This window comes from Colletotrichum godetiae, assembly GCF_030913485.1.
Source record: "Colletotrichum godetiae strain CBS 193.32 chromosome Unknown BDP55scaffold_14, whole genome shotgun sequence".
In the NCBI taxonomy this organism is placed as follows: Eukaryota; Fungi; Ascomycota; class Sordariomycetes; order Glomerellales; family Glomerellaceae; genus Colletotrichum; species Colletotrichum godetiae.
Genome location: NW_026851262.1, coordinates 562,650 through 575,724, shown reverse-complemented (window position 1 = coordinate 575,724; position 13,075 = coordinate 562,650). Strand labels below are relative to the sequence as shown.

General features: G+C 54.7%; 3 protein-coding genes across 3 annotated transcripts; 1 reads left to right on the top strand and 2 right to left on the bottom strand.

Moving 5' to 3' along the window:
- Positions 1–615: 615 nt before the first annotated feature.
- BDP55DRAFT_85811 (uncharacterized protein) lies at positions 616–1,122 on the bottom strand. Its single transcript, XM_060581274.1, has one exon. The coding sequence runs from the start codon at positions 1,004–1,006 to the stop codon at positions 722–724; it is 285 nt and encodes a 94-aa protein (XP_060431450.1). The 5' UTR covers positions 1,007–1,122; the 3' UTR covers positions 616–721.
- A 2,481-nt stretch (positions 1,123–3,603) lies between these two features.
- BDP55DRAFT_692759 (WD domain-containing protein) lies at positions 3,604–5,899 on the top strand (the record flags this gene model as incomplete). The annotated part of the gene is made up of 2 exons (XM_060577154.1): positions 3,604–4,677; positions 4,736–5,899. 2 exons carry the CDS (start codon positions 3,604–3,606, stop codon positions 5,897–5,899), a joined length of 2,238 nt encoding a protein of 745 aa, XP_060431449.1.
- Positions 5,900–7,472: 1,573 nt separating this feature from the next.
- BDP55DRAFT_630395 (glycoside hydrolase superfamily) lies at positions 7,473–9,374 on the bottom strand (the record flags this gene model as incomplete). The annotated part of the gene is made up of 2 exons (XM_060572144.1): positions 7,473–9,073; positions 9,209–9,374. The coding sequence occupies 2 exons, from the start codon at positions 9,372–9,374 to the stop codon at positions 7,473–7,475; spliced, it is 1,767 nt and encodes a 588-aa protein (XP_060431448.1).
- Between the last annotated feature and the right edge of the window lie 3,701 nt (positions 9,375–13,075).

Sequence of the window (13,075 nt, the reverse complement as noted above, 5' to 3'; positions counted from 1 at the left end):
CGAGAAGCGGTAATAGCCCTCCCCCCCCTGCGGTCCCCCAAGTCACTGCTTACACAGCAGGCAAGGGACCGGGGAGGCAGAGACAACGGGCAATGTCGAGCGCTGGAAAAAGAAAAGAATTGCGGAGCTGAGGACCGGAGTCATGGAGGAAATGGGTTAGCAGTGGGAGGTTGAAACTCGGGGAGCGCATGCTGTCGAATGTGACTTATCATCCCCCAACGGTCCTCCTGTCACGCGCGCGTGGTTGGGGCCCTTGGGGGTGGGCTCCGAGGGTCGACGGGCTGGCAGGGAAGTTGGAGGATCCGGATGCAGTCGGGCTCTTTCGGTAGGTCGTTGCGGCTTTATAAATCCTGATGAGGTTGCAGCCGGGTCAGATGTTGGGTAGGATGTTGGATTCCCGGGTTATGTCAGCTTCTATAGGTGTGCCTGGGCGAATGCGTAGCCGAAGAGCATATCTAGTCGATGCTCGTTGGATGACTCGGGACGTTGCAACTTGCGAGGAAGTCTAAGCAGCGCTAGCTGTCAGTTCTACAGTCTACAACACCCATCGCCCGACCCATCGATGCTCTGCACATGTGGCCGTAAGCCGTAACAAGGTAGCCAGCGGGGAGTAAGACCAACCACCAAAGGGCCTAAGACCTTCACCCATTGTCACAGCTGCCAGGTCACAGGTGGCAGTCGGTGAAGGTCTAGTCAGTGGCCGTTTTCCTATTTCAACGACTCACATGAGTGGGCTAGCATCCCGGGATGCCCAGACCCGAGGGGCCCCAGGGCCAGAGACAAGCCCCGGGTGATAGATCACATCGCACGTATTCGAGACCGGGCGAGTCACTTCAGAGATGCGAATTTCGTCAAAGTCGAATATGACTGACACAAGGTGATCGTACGAGGTGGGCAATGCCAGATGGAGGCCTGGCACGCCTGGTAAGCCGGAGGAGGGAGGCCCAGAGGCTGAACACGAGAAGCGCCGGGTTGAGATCCTTTTGAAATGGCAAAGATGGGCCATCGGATTGCGACCGGTGGATAATTGGATCTCAGGGTAGGATCTGTGGTGTCGAGGAGGCTTGCGGCAGGTCAAAGGTTTATTCGCGCACTAGAACGAGGTCGGGACGCCATTGTCAAGGTGGGTGGCTTCTTTGCGTCTGCTCATGACCAACTAGTGCAGTGCGAGAGTCAGTTTGAATCGAAGCCGTTGGGTGCCATTGCTGACCCGTCACAACGGCACCTCGGCCGTGACGTCAGGCAAGCCGCAAAGCTGAAGGAGCAATGCAGCAATGCAGGCCCTTGAGGCCCACGAGGGGAATCCGAGAATGGCACAAAACATGTGCGGTGAGGTGAGGTGAGGTGAGGTGAGTTGATGTGTGTGGGGGAAGTTTGAATGAGCGAAGGGCATCTCCATCTTTGCCTTCATCGGGTGGGATATCCGTATTGTTCAGCATGAAACTGCACGCACTTCCCTGGCTGCCTTCTACTTGCGGCGACTTGCTTCGTCGAAGACAATCTTTTGGGAAGCAAGCCAGCAAGGCACCCTTCTTGTGCAACATGAGGTGGCAGGACGGGAACGTGAAGCTGGCCAGGTAGGGGCTCCCGTCCAGAGCGACAGAGCAGTACTTTACTCATGCGTGTTCGGCCTGTATTCGTAGCAAAGGTGCAAGGCAGTCCCAAGGAGCCAGTGGCCCGGCGTGCAAGCGTAGCACACGCACGCCATTCTCTCGTCAGAGTCAGTCATGCATATGATATTGGGAGGTGGCGTCCCATAGCATCGCTCGTTGCGAGGCAGCTCATGCCCAGGCGCTTTCCTGACCGAGCGCCCCCTTTTACTCAGCGGCTCGCTCCCTCGTTCTCTGCTTCTGATGCAAAAGTTGAAGGTGAAGGCACAGCTCCTGCTCGAGGCCGAGTGACCTCCAAAAGATAGGACAAGACAAGACCGGGGTCCACGTTGTCGGCAGGAGTCAGGACGAGGTTGGCTGGTAAGAGGGGGTGTGCACCCCCGGCATCGGTGTGTGGAGATGTCGCTCGCCATCGCTATTTTGCTCCTCTATTCGTACGAAGGGCTTCTCATCAACCCAGCTCAGTCACAATGTCTCACTTGTCGTTCCTTTGAATGCCACTCGACTGCTGTGGCTGAGCTATTATTGACAATTCCAGCTCTGTGGATGTCACCCCAGGAATGAAGCTATTGAGGCAGCAAACCGCATCGAATCTGGAGAACAATAGCTGGCATACGTACTCTGTGGTCGGAAGAGAGAAGGTCCGCACACTGTATCCGTAGATACCTCAAAGTAAACGTAAACGTACCAGGTTGTGGCCGTGAAGGGTGGGTGGGTTGGTGGTTCTGCTCATGCAGCGTCTGCAATTGAACTTAGGCTTGGTAAGAGTGGTAAGGTAAAGTTGGTAGACGGTAGCAGAGCTGAGGGATCAGACCCTGTCACAGCACCCCGAGGATGAAAGACCGAAGGATTATCGACTTGGATTTAACCGCGAGTACCTGTGGCGTCGTGGATGATGCTTATGAGATCAAGTATCTTTCCGTGTCGACAAAGTACCGGGCCCATCATGCCTTGAGGTAAGCGTGGGAAGGTGGTGCCTGCCAACTCTGCCCCAAAGGGGTTCAGTTGCGACTCAACCAACTCGCCGCCTCGCTGCAGTTCCTTCCATACCTACTGCGTAAGGTACCTTAAGGTAAGTGTGCCAGCCTGCGTGCCTGCCAGGTGCTGCTGTGCTGGGCCGGCTGAGGTAGGCAGTAGGTAGGTACCTTATGTACTGCCCACCCGACCTCACCTGCCCTGCTCCATTTGGTTGGCGCGCCTTTTATTTTTTGTATTTTTTACCGAGTATTATTGTCCTTTGCCATTGCCTTTGCTACGGCCTGCTTGCCAACACCAGCGCCAACACCCACCTATCCACCCGGCGCTCCCATAATACTTGGTGCACACTATCGGAGTTGTCCTCCCTTGTCGTTTCCATTGGCATCCCAGCCAAAGACATCCCGCTCGGGTCCCAGTCCCGCTCCCGCCCTGCTACAACACTACGGAGTACTGCTGGACTCGATCTTGCCGCCTCTCCGCCTGACCGCATTCCCAGCCCAGTACCAAACTGCCACCAGCAATCGTCCTCATCTTTCCCATTCACTCGTTCATACGACCGCCGACGACCTCCCCGACGAGCACTCTGAATCTATACACGTTTCTCACACGCTGTCTGTCCAGTTTGCACATTGGCGTCCATCACTTACTCGAGCTCAACTGCAGACATAAACCCTCTACTGTTACCGCCTTCAGTAGAGACGTTACACACCGTTACACACCGTTCTACATCGGCGCCGCTTGGGACCCAGTGTCTGATTTGGAAGGAGAAGGAGCAAGAGACGGATCTTACACAAGTCGCACGCCTGACTGGCAATACTGACTGCTGCCTTGTCCACAGAGGTGTTGGCCCTGGAGGGAGACAGCTGTCGTCTTTCCATTCGCAGCCGCAGCCGCAACCAGAAGAGAAGACGCATCTGTCCGACCCGACCGCGGGTATTTCTCCTTGTTGTGCAGCAACGCTCGATGTTCTTCGACCGGCCTTCACTGGCTACGGCATACACTTGAAGACACCACAATGCGACCGAGAACTTCAGAAACGGCTTCCCAGCCTTCTCAGGCTCAGGCGACATCCGTTTCCTCAAACCATCACCAAGCCCTCGGGTCCGCTCCGCCGCCAGTTGATGCTTACTCCGACCAGCAAGCACAATACCACCTCCACCGCGAACCCAGCCAGCAACAACAGCAGCCTCACGATCCGCCGACACATGGCCAGGCCGCATACTCTTCTCACAGCCAAACCTTCCCCGTGATACCCTCATCCTACTACCACGAGCCCGGGTCATTCATACACGACGACTACGACGATTACGAAGACTATGACGATGACGACGACGACGACGAGGTGGAGGATGAGGATGACGACCTAGACATGAGCGACAGCGACGGAGGTGCTCCCTTGGATCATGTAATGACAGTAACCAGCCTTCTGTCTCCAATGTCCGACAACGAGGCCGAAATGGGCCCTCAGTCATTTCCTGGAAATCACCACTTCGAGCACCCCGCACATCCGTCACAAGAGCAGTACACGTCCACGGGGCCGCCTGCTCACATGGTCAACTACTGGAACATATCTATTGCAGCCGGGCATGCATTTCTCGATCCGATAGGAGCTCATCATCCCACCCCGCTTGATACGACACCATTTCATCCCATGCTTCATGCTGGAGCCATGGATGATGATGACGATGATGATGTCTTCTATCCACCCGTTGCCGAGCAGCTTCAGCAGTTCCAAGCAGTGATTACCAGCGAGGACGATATAGCTTGGGAAAACGCAGGTCCGCCTGCCCTGAGCAATCCCAACCCAAGCACCCTCGGCCCAGAGAATCCTGGTCTAACCGACTTCCTCAAGGGCTGGGCGTGGCGTAATGGTTTTCAGTCTCGAGGGCCTAGTCCTGGCATTCGTCAAATCAATGCACAGGTCTCGCGGGATGTCACGCGCGTGCGATACTCGGAGCTGGAGGGCGACGCATGCGACGCGCAGGGCATCGACTGGGAAGCCTTGGGGGTGACACGCAAGAATGCTCGAGAGCGGAGATGCCTGGACTACAAGAATTACACCAACAGGACAGACTCGGATATATGGGCTGTAAGTCGCCTCGTGGAACAATGCAATTCCGAAACTGTAGCTAACACGAACGTCGCAGCCCCATTTACCAGACAGGATTATACGAAATACCGAAGATTTCTTCAGGTTTCGTCGCATGGACATCCGTCAAAACGTTCATCTGGCTCATTTTCAGCTGCGCAACATTCTAGCATGTTCTGGACGCAGCCACGCCTTCTACCCGGGACAGCGAGCCGTTCACCAGATCAATCCTGTGTCTGGCGAAAGCGAGGTGGCTATGGATCTCAATGACATGATTGGTGTCCAAATTTCAACTTTAGATGCTGACTGCGGCATATTGATTGCGGGTACTTTCAACGGAGAGTACTGCATGCGAAACATCTACAGCCAGGACAAGAAGTACACCGAGGGACAAATCACCAGCCACGTAAGTGGCATAACCAACCATTTGCAGATTCATGCTTCGAGGAACTCGTCCTCACCGCTAGCCGCATTTGCGTCCAACGACCAGGGTTTCCGTGTCATGGATGTGGCCACCGAAAAGTTTGTTCTGGACACGCAATACGGCTGTCCAATTAATTGTTCCGCTCTGTCCGCTGATCGTCGTTTGCGCGTAATGGTCGGTGACAACTACAACGTCCTGATTGCGAACGCGGACACCGGTGAAATTTTGCAAGAGCTGGGAGGCCACCGAGACTTTGGGTTCGCGTGCGACTGGTCAGACAATGGCTGGACCGTTGCCACTGGTTTCCAGGACATGAGCGTGAAGCTCTGGGACGCTCGAATGTGGACCAACTCGGACGGTACCAGCAAGCCACTCACCACTATTCGCTCTGAGATGGCAGGTGTTCGCAGCTTGAGGTTCTCTCCTACAGGGAGCGGCCCTCAAGTCCTCGTCGCAGCCGAGGAAGCCGACTACGTCAACATCATCGACATCCAAACTCTCGCCCATAAGCAGACTTTCGATATCTTTGGGGAGATCGGAGGTGTCGAGTTCACCAATGATGGCCAGGACCTCAACGTTCTCTGTATGGACCGGACTCGCGGAGGGCTGGTACAACTGGAGCGTTGCGACATAGGATCCAGCTCCGACTATGAGTACGCACATCAAGCTGCGGCCTTGGACCCTTGGTGGAGGCCTAGCCAGAGCGGAGTATTGTCTGATGCAGAGATAGTTCAACCGAAACTATCGGCTCAGCGCGAAAGAGGGTACGACCTCTTCGATGACTTGGAGCCTTTCTGAAAATATTTGATACCCCATTTGTTATCATCTGCATCTACCAACGCTGATCCCTTCGGGAATACATTGGATGCTCTCCGGCGGCGTTTTTGGCGTTGTCTCGGCCACCGTGCCGTGGCAACATTGGGCAACTGGGCGTTTCATTTCGCGCTCTACCTCGGTTTTCAAACCTTCGATCAATCCATACTCGATGCGTGTTTGATATATAGACAGTGCCGGTGCCCTGGGGCGCTGGCCTTGGGAAAGACGGTCGGGAAAGCTTTTCCAGGGTCCGAGACTTGACAAGCATCTTCTCTTCCTTTTCCTTCTTCATATTTTGCAATTAGCACAGCGTAGTCTCTGTTCATACTGCATGGAGGATTACTAACGACGTCACGGAGGGGTGGTGGGGGAGGTCAAGGAGGCAGGACATCGGTGTCTCCTGGCTTTCTTGTCCATGGGTTTCTATCTTGGACGTGTAGAAACCGATGTGGGTTTTCCTGGTTGCATTACTTTTTGGCACGGAAGGACATGCGGATACACACTATTACATCTTTCTCTTGACATGATGGATGAAAACCCTTTGGAACCTGGATTCTTCAGCATTTTGGCTTATCATATTCTGGGGAGTTGGCTATTTTACATACTTGGTTTGTTTACTAGATTCATGAAAGGCAAAGGCGAGAAGGGAGATGGGAGATGGGACTAATCCATTTGGGAGGGCGGTGTGGAGGAGGTGGGTGGAATATATCCCGATAAAGACGTTAACGAAATACCACTTTTCATGACCTTGCCTTGTTTATTTGTGCACTATCACTCTCTGTGCACTTTTTCTTCCCTACCCCCTTTTATGTTTGTTTGACATTGTAGGCAAGTAGGGTTTGCGAAACGTTGCAGCCAGAGTTCACTTCACGGACCAACGGTTCGGACGAGGACATGGGGTTGAGGTCAGGGACAAGTGCAACGTCATGTTACAGGCGGACTTTTCCCTTCGAATGTTGACATTGATAGTTGCTAGCCCCCCGCTCACGAGAAGACAGAGAGAAAGAGATGTGTGCTGAAGAGGCAGTTATAGAGCTCTTGTCAGGCATGGTAGACATGTGGATTAGACCAAAGGACGAATGTCAGTGTAGGGTCGCATGAGAATTACTATTGAAGGCATCAATAGGCGGTCACCATTCAAGTTGTTTCAGCACATATGTAGGTAAGAACTTGGCATACCATCCCGTAGGGATCAAAAAAGAGCATATATATGTATATACACGAATAATTAAGCTATAGGCAATACATATATAGATATAGATTTCGAAACCGTAGGGAGGGATCACTTGAAAGTCCTCTACTGTTTGGGGCGTGGGGTATCCGATTGTCATTGTACACTTGAAAGGGGAAACGTTGCAAATCGTCTTCGTGGAAAAGAAGGGGATCTTTTTCTTTGTCTTATCTGGATTCATGGGATACACCTCAAGGCAACGTCGGAGGAAGGTTGGTCTCTTTTTGTTCAAATGCCGAACGTTGAAATTAGAAATAATTGAGGGGCTATCCTTTTCGTTGGTTCCGATTTCCCTTCCTGTTCCTGTCTCGTGATGCTAGTCTCTTAAGAGGAGAAGAGATCACCGCAGCCCCAGGTGCGCTCGCAACCGCAGGAGCCGGGGTCCTTCCACTCGTCGTTGCGGAAAGAGAAGAAGACAGTCTTGTCACCAGCGAGCTCCTTGATGGCGGCAATGGCGGTGGTCTGCTCGGCGGAACCGGGGCAGGCCTTGCCGTTGCAGTTACCGCCGGAGGGCCATCCGCACTCGAGGTTGTAGGCGGGCTTGGTGCCGCAGATCTGGGAGCTCTCGAGAAGGTCAATCTGGCCCTTGACGAAAGTACCGGCGTCGGCGGCGGCGGTCTCAGCGTTGAAGTAAGGGTGGATCTGACCGCCGACAATGTCGATGACGTCGCAGATCTCGGAGATGACATCAGACTGCTGCCAGACGCCGACGGTCTCGGCGGTGGTGTAGGGACCAGTGTAGCCAGCGGCGGTGATGGAGGCCTTGGCGGAGACGATGAGCTGCTTCAGGGAGCTGGCGGAGCAGCGGCCCTGGAAGATGCACTCATTACCGATGACGACGAGCTCGACCATGCCCCACTGCTTCCAGGCGGTAATGGCGTCAACCTGGTTCTTGATGTCGGCGGAGTTGGGGTCGCAAGACTCCTTGACGAAGATACCAATGATCATCTGGAGACCGTACTTCTTGCAGGCGGCGCCGACGTTCTCGAGGGTGCTGCAGTCGGTGGAGTAGACACGGACGGTGCGGAAGCCAGAGTTCTTAATCACGGAGATGTCAGCATCGACCTGGTCGGCGCTCTTGCAGGATCCAGAGGCATCCTCGGTGAAAGGAGTGTAGGTGATGGCCCAGTGGTCACCCTTGTTGCCTCCGAGGCCACCGGTGGCGGGGGCAGAGGAGGAGGGGGCGGCAGCAGAGGTCTTGGCCGTGGTGGGAACTGGCTCGGGGGTCGCGACGGCGGAGGTCGTGGGGACGGGAGCCGGAGCTGGAGTGGTGGGCTTGGCGGCCTCGGTGGTAGGCGCAGGCTTGGGGGCCTCAGTGGTGGGCGCGGGAGCCGGGCTGGAAGGAGCAGGGACAAGGACCGAGCTGGTGGGCTCAGGGTTCTGGCTGGTGAAGGGGCAGACAACGACGACGCTGGTCTCGGTGATGGTGGTCACGACGGGAGGGCGGACGTAGGTACCGGGGACGATCTCGGTGACGACGGGGTAGACGCAGGTGGTCGGGGCGGTCACAGTCGTGGTGGTGGGAGCGATCGTGTAAGTGCCAGGGGTGGGGCAGACGTAGGTGGTGGTCTCGACGACGCTGGTGACAACACCATCCTTGGTCTTCTCGGTGGCGTACGGGCAGACGACGGTGGTGGCATCGACAACAACGGTGGTGACACCACCGATGGTGTGAACACCGGCAGGGACCTTGGTGGTCTCGGGAGCGCAGACGGTGGTGGTCTGGTTCACGGTGATGGTCGTGGCCGGGAAGGTGTAGGTACCAGGGGTAGGGCAGAGCTCAGGGACCGGAGTAGGGACGGGCACCACGGGCTTCGCGGTGGACGTGGGCTTCTCCGCGGCCTTGGTGGTCGCAGGCGCAGGCGCCGAGGGAAGGGCGCTGGCGACAGCCTTGCTGCTTGGCTTGCTGGGAGGGTTGGGAACCACTGTTGATCGTCAGGTCAGCACGAAGATCGATACAAGCTTCATCCGCCTCCACCCCCAAGACTCTGTAGGGCTACAGAGTGAGATTGCTCTGACTGATTATAACGGATGACATTGTAAGTGGGAGAGAGACATACGGGTAGCCTCGCCGTAGATGGTGGTGTAGATGGTGGTGCAGCCGGGAACACAGACGGAGGCCTGGTCAGCGCCTCTCTTGAAGAGGTCAGCGTGGGCGTGACGGTGAGCAGCGGCGGTGACACCGGTGACGGTCGCGGCTGCGATTGCGAGGATGGAGCCCTTCATGGTGGATTAAGTTGCCTTTTTTTCTTGAGTAGGGGAATTGAGTATTATCGACTTTGGGAAGCGAGTGCCCGCTAAAAGAGTGAAGCGGTAGTGAAGGTTTGCGCGCGTAGAGACGAAAGGGACGACGAAACTACGTTGACGGTATCAACTCATTTGACGGTGTTTTCGTAAGGAAAGGAAAAGGGAAGGAGAAAGAGGAGGAAAGAAAACTGGCGGGACCGGGATGTTATTATTGTGATGGTGGTTAGATTAGGTAGAAGGCTAGTATCCGTACTTTCATGGGTACGACCGTGAGAAGTCTAGCATGTCCCCGGGGGGCCCTGGGCCGGGGTGTGTGCGCGACGGTGTGTGTGCCCACTTCCAGATGGATGAATGGACCAAAGTGCGGGCAGGCTAGCGTCCAATGACCTTACATTGGATGGCATTGGGCCATTGGCAGTCTGGTAGAGGAGGGAGGGGGATAGAACGGAGAGGGACTGTGTATTCAATGATGCTGGTGACACTTGTTTACCATGGAAGTCGGGGAACCGTTGGTGACCACCATGAGCTGTTGGCAACGTGTAAGAGCAACACTCTCTCAACCCAGACTGAGGGGTTTCTTGTGTTCCATACGGATACAAGCAGCAACTCGACAACAAACAAGCCCCTGTCCTCGGCAGCAAGTCACAACAGAGAGGTGAGGGACAAGGAGGTGGAGAGGAACCACTGGTGTAGGAGCCAGAAACGAATCTCAGCTTCAGAGTCCTGGGCGTCCTGGTGGAGTGTCTGGGGATTCTCGGGACCATAGAATTCAGGAAAAGCAAAGGGAAGCAAGCTGTCGGCCGAGGATCACAACGGAGACGTTTCCATCCGTAGAGGGCTTCGGTCAGGGGGCTTGAAGAACCGATACGGGCTGGCAATCTTGACTGCGCTTGCAGTAATGAGATGACCAGAAGCACCTTGTTCACGATTCGTCATGGTTGACTGTCAGACGAAAAGGGAGGCGAAATGGCCATCCCAGTTAAGCATAGTTGGGGTTATCATTTTGGGCTCTTGGAAGGCCGCAAGGCGGGAGGGCCAAGCAGATCCAGTCCAGAGGCGGACACGACAGCAAATGAGCGAGTAAAAGCGTGGTCAAATGTCCTTGGCCAACGGTCCAACCGAATCCACCGTTGACGGGCTTGGAGCAGATTGAGAGAAATGGTGTGGTGAAATTGGGCTCGACGTTGGTAGTTGACTGGTTGTGTGTGTGTGTGTGTGTGTGTGTGTGTGTGTGTGTGTGTGTGTGCGTGTGGTTCGAGAAAGAATCCAGCCTGGACTGGGCTCTCTTGAGTCTTGCATCAGCCGGTGGCGGAGGGCTAAAAGAAGCAACGAAGAAGGGACAGTAGACGATGAGCACGAGGTGAGCTGCAACATCAGTGACTATGCGAAGTATCCGTAAGGTGTACGGAGTACCACACCACAATGTCTCTCATTCTCTCCTTCCCACACAATGGAATAAAACGGGTTTGGAAGTGAACCTGGAAGGAAGAAGGATCCAATGCAGCCCGCAGAAGCTAACAGAGGCGGAGCTGCAAGGTACCCGAGGTGCGCAGTCCACTGATTGGGGAGGGATCGGCGGGTGCAGCTGGTGCAGCGGGGGGGGGGAAGGAGCGAGTTGGACCTTGTAAACTGCAGTTGCCTGTGCCTCCCCAGCTAGTGTGGAGGAGAAGGTTATGAGAAAGTTGAGAGGGGGGAGGAGCGTGTGGTGCGTCCGGGAAATTAGCTAAGCGACATTAGACACTCTGGCACCAGACCCAGAAAATGAGATGAACCTCCCACTCTCCTCCTTTCCAGCCAGGGAACCTTCTTTTTTGCGCCCATGCCAAGCTTGTTTACTGTTTACGCTAGACCCCAGTAACACCTCACCGTCCATCACACGGTACTTACACTATTCCGTACACTACTTTGTACCTACTTCGCACCTTACCTTAGTCTGTACACCTCACCGTCGCGCCGGCCGTTGTTTCCACCGGTGACCTCAGACCTGGCGCTGTCCATCTCGCCCCAGGGTCAATGCTCTCTCGAGTCTCTTGCTCTCTCTCATTGGTATCGGGCTGATAATAATCTTGATGACAGTTTATTTTCGTATCGTCTCTCTCTCTCACTCGAAAGGGTGGGGGACCCTCCAACAAGGGTTCCCTCTTCTCCTGCATGGACTGTCAAAGAAAAACATGAACCGTCGCCCGGGCCTCCCAACTTCCGTACAACTTTCCTGCCCTACGCTGATTGCGATGATGATGATCCGTACGAATTGGGAAAGAAGAATAAAATGAGATTCGACTCTTCGAGAGGCCGAGAACGCCGTTTCGTCTGACTTGGTCAATCCATTGTCTTGCTCAATCTCCAAGCGCGACAATTCCGATGAACCCCCATAATCCATTACATGGTACGCATACAATGTACGGAGTACATCGGCCAATCCCGACGTCTCGCGGGTGTTGATGCACCCCGCCATCCCATGGAGTCTGAACCTCGTGTTCGTGGCTGATCGCCCGGCGCGCTTCGGCGGCAAATTTGATGTCTCTTGATGGATCATCTGCAACCTTCGGCTCTGGAAGCCACGGCTTATCGGGGGGAAGCAATTTTAGAGTCTTGCCCAAAGGAAATCGACGGCGCGTCACCGAGAGATGACGGTCACGAGATGCTCGAGGCGGCATGCGAGAGAGGTGTGCATGCTTCTCTAATCAGGCATAGTTTGCCCCGATGATTCGTACCTGCATCTGCCAGATGCAAGGTCCGTCCGGAGGCAAGAAATAACCCGACGGCCTACTTTTAGACAACCTGGACCCCCCAGACAGACTGGCGCGCGAGACTCGGACTAGACTTTGGAGTCACTAGACTACCTGAAGCACTAAGAAACGCCTCACCAGAGAAAGGTGGTCGAAACACACCGTTTACCTTGCAACTATCCGTAGTCTGCTAACAACTGCTTTTTTGTCTGCCGCGGTTTGTCTCTGGCTGTTCCAAGTTTTTTACTATGCGGGGTGGATCTCCAACGGCCAGGGGGTTGTTATCATCGAACGCTCCGCATGTACGGAAACACCGTACGGAACAGACAAAACCAGGAGAGCATATGTCGGGATACGGGATCTCCAACGAGGCTAAAGAGTGCGCATTGCGCTTTATACACTGCGGATATCTATCTCGAATCGTCGATGCCCGTTGAAACAAATCTACAGTCTTTCCAAACCCAGGAACACCATCATCAAGCTCAGCCATCGCACAAACACTCTCCACCACACGCGAGCAAGCCCCCGGTGGTTCGGCTTACACTAGACAGGGCTCAGGCACGTGCGAAGCCTTCTTCTGTTCCTTCTGATATAAACGGAAACTGCCAAATCTGAAAATAAAATAAAAAGCCTCGAATCTTGCCGCGAAGGAATAGGAACAATCTGACATGCCGTGGACGCTCAGGTACTTACGTCAGGTAAGGTAGCACTCCTGCACAAGTCTAAAATGTTTAATCACGCTTAATTGTGCAGAGCAAAATAATTACACAAAAATGCACCCTCGTCGTCAGTTGTGGATCCCATTTCCCGCAACCCCTTTTTCTTTTTTGCTTTCCAGCGCAACGGCCCAGCCTGGCAGCCAGCTTGGCCAGCTTCTGCTCAACTCTCGAGCCTTGGCCCTTGGCGGGCCCCCTCTGCGCTGAATTCTCGTTCACCCGGGCCATCTCCGCC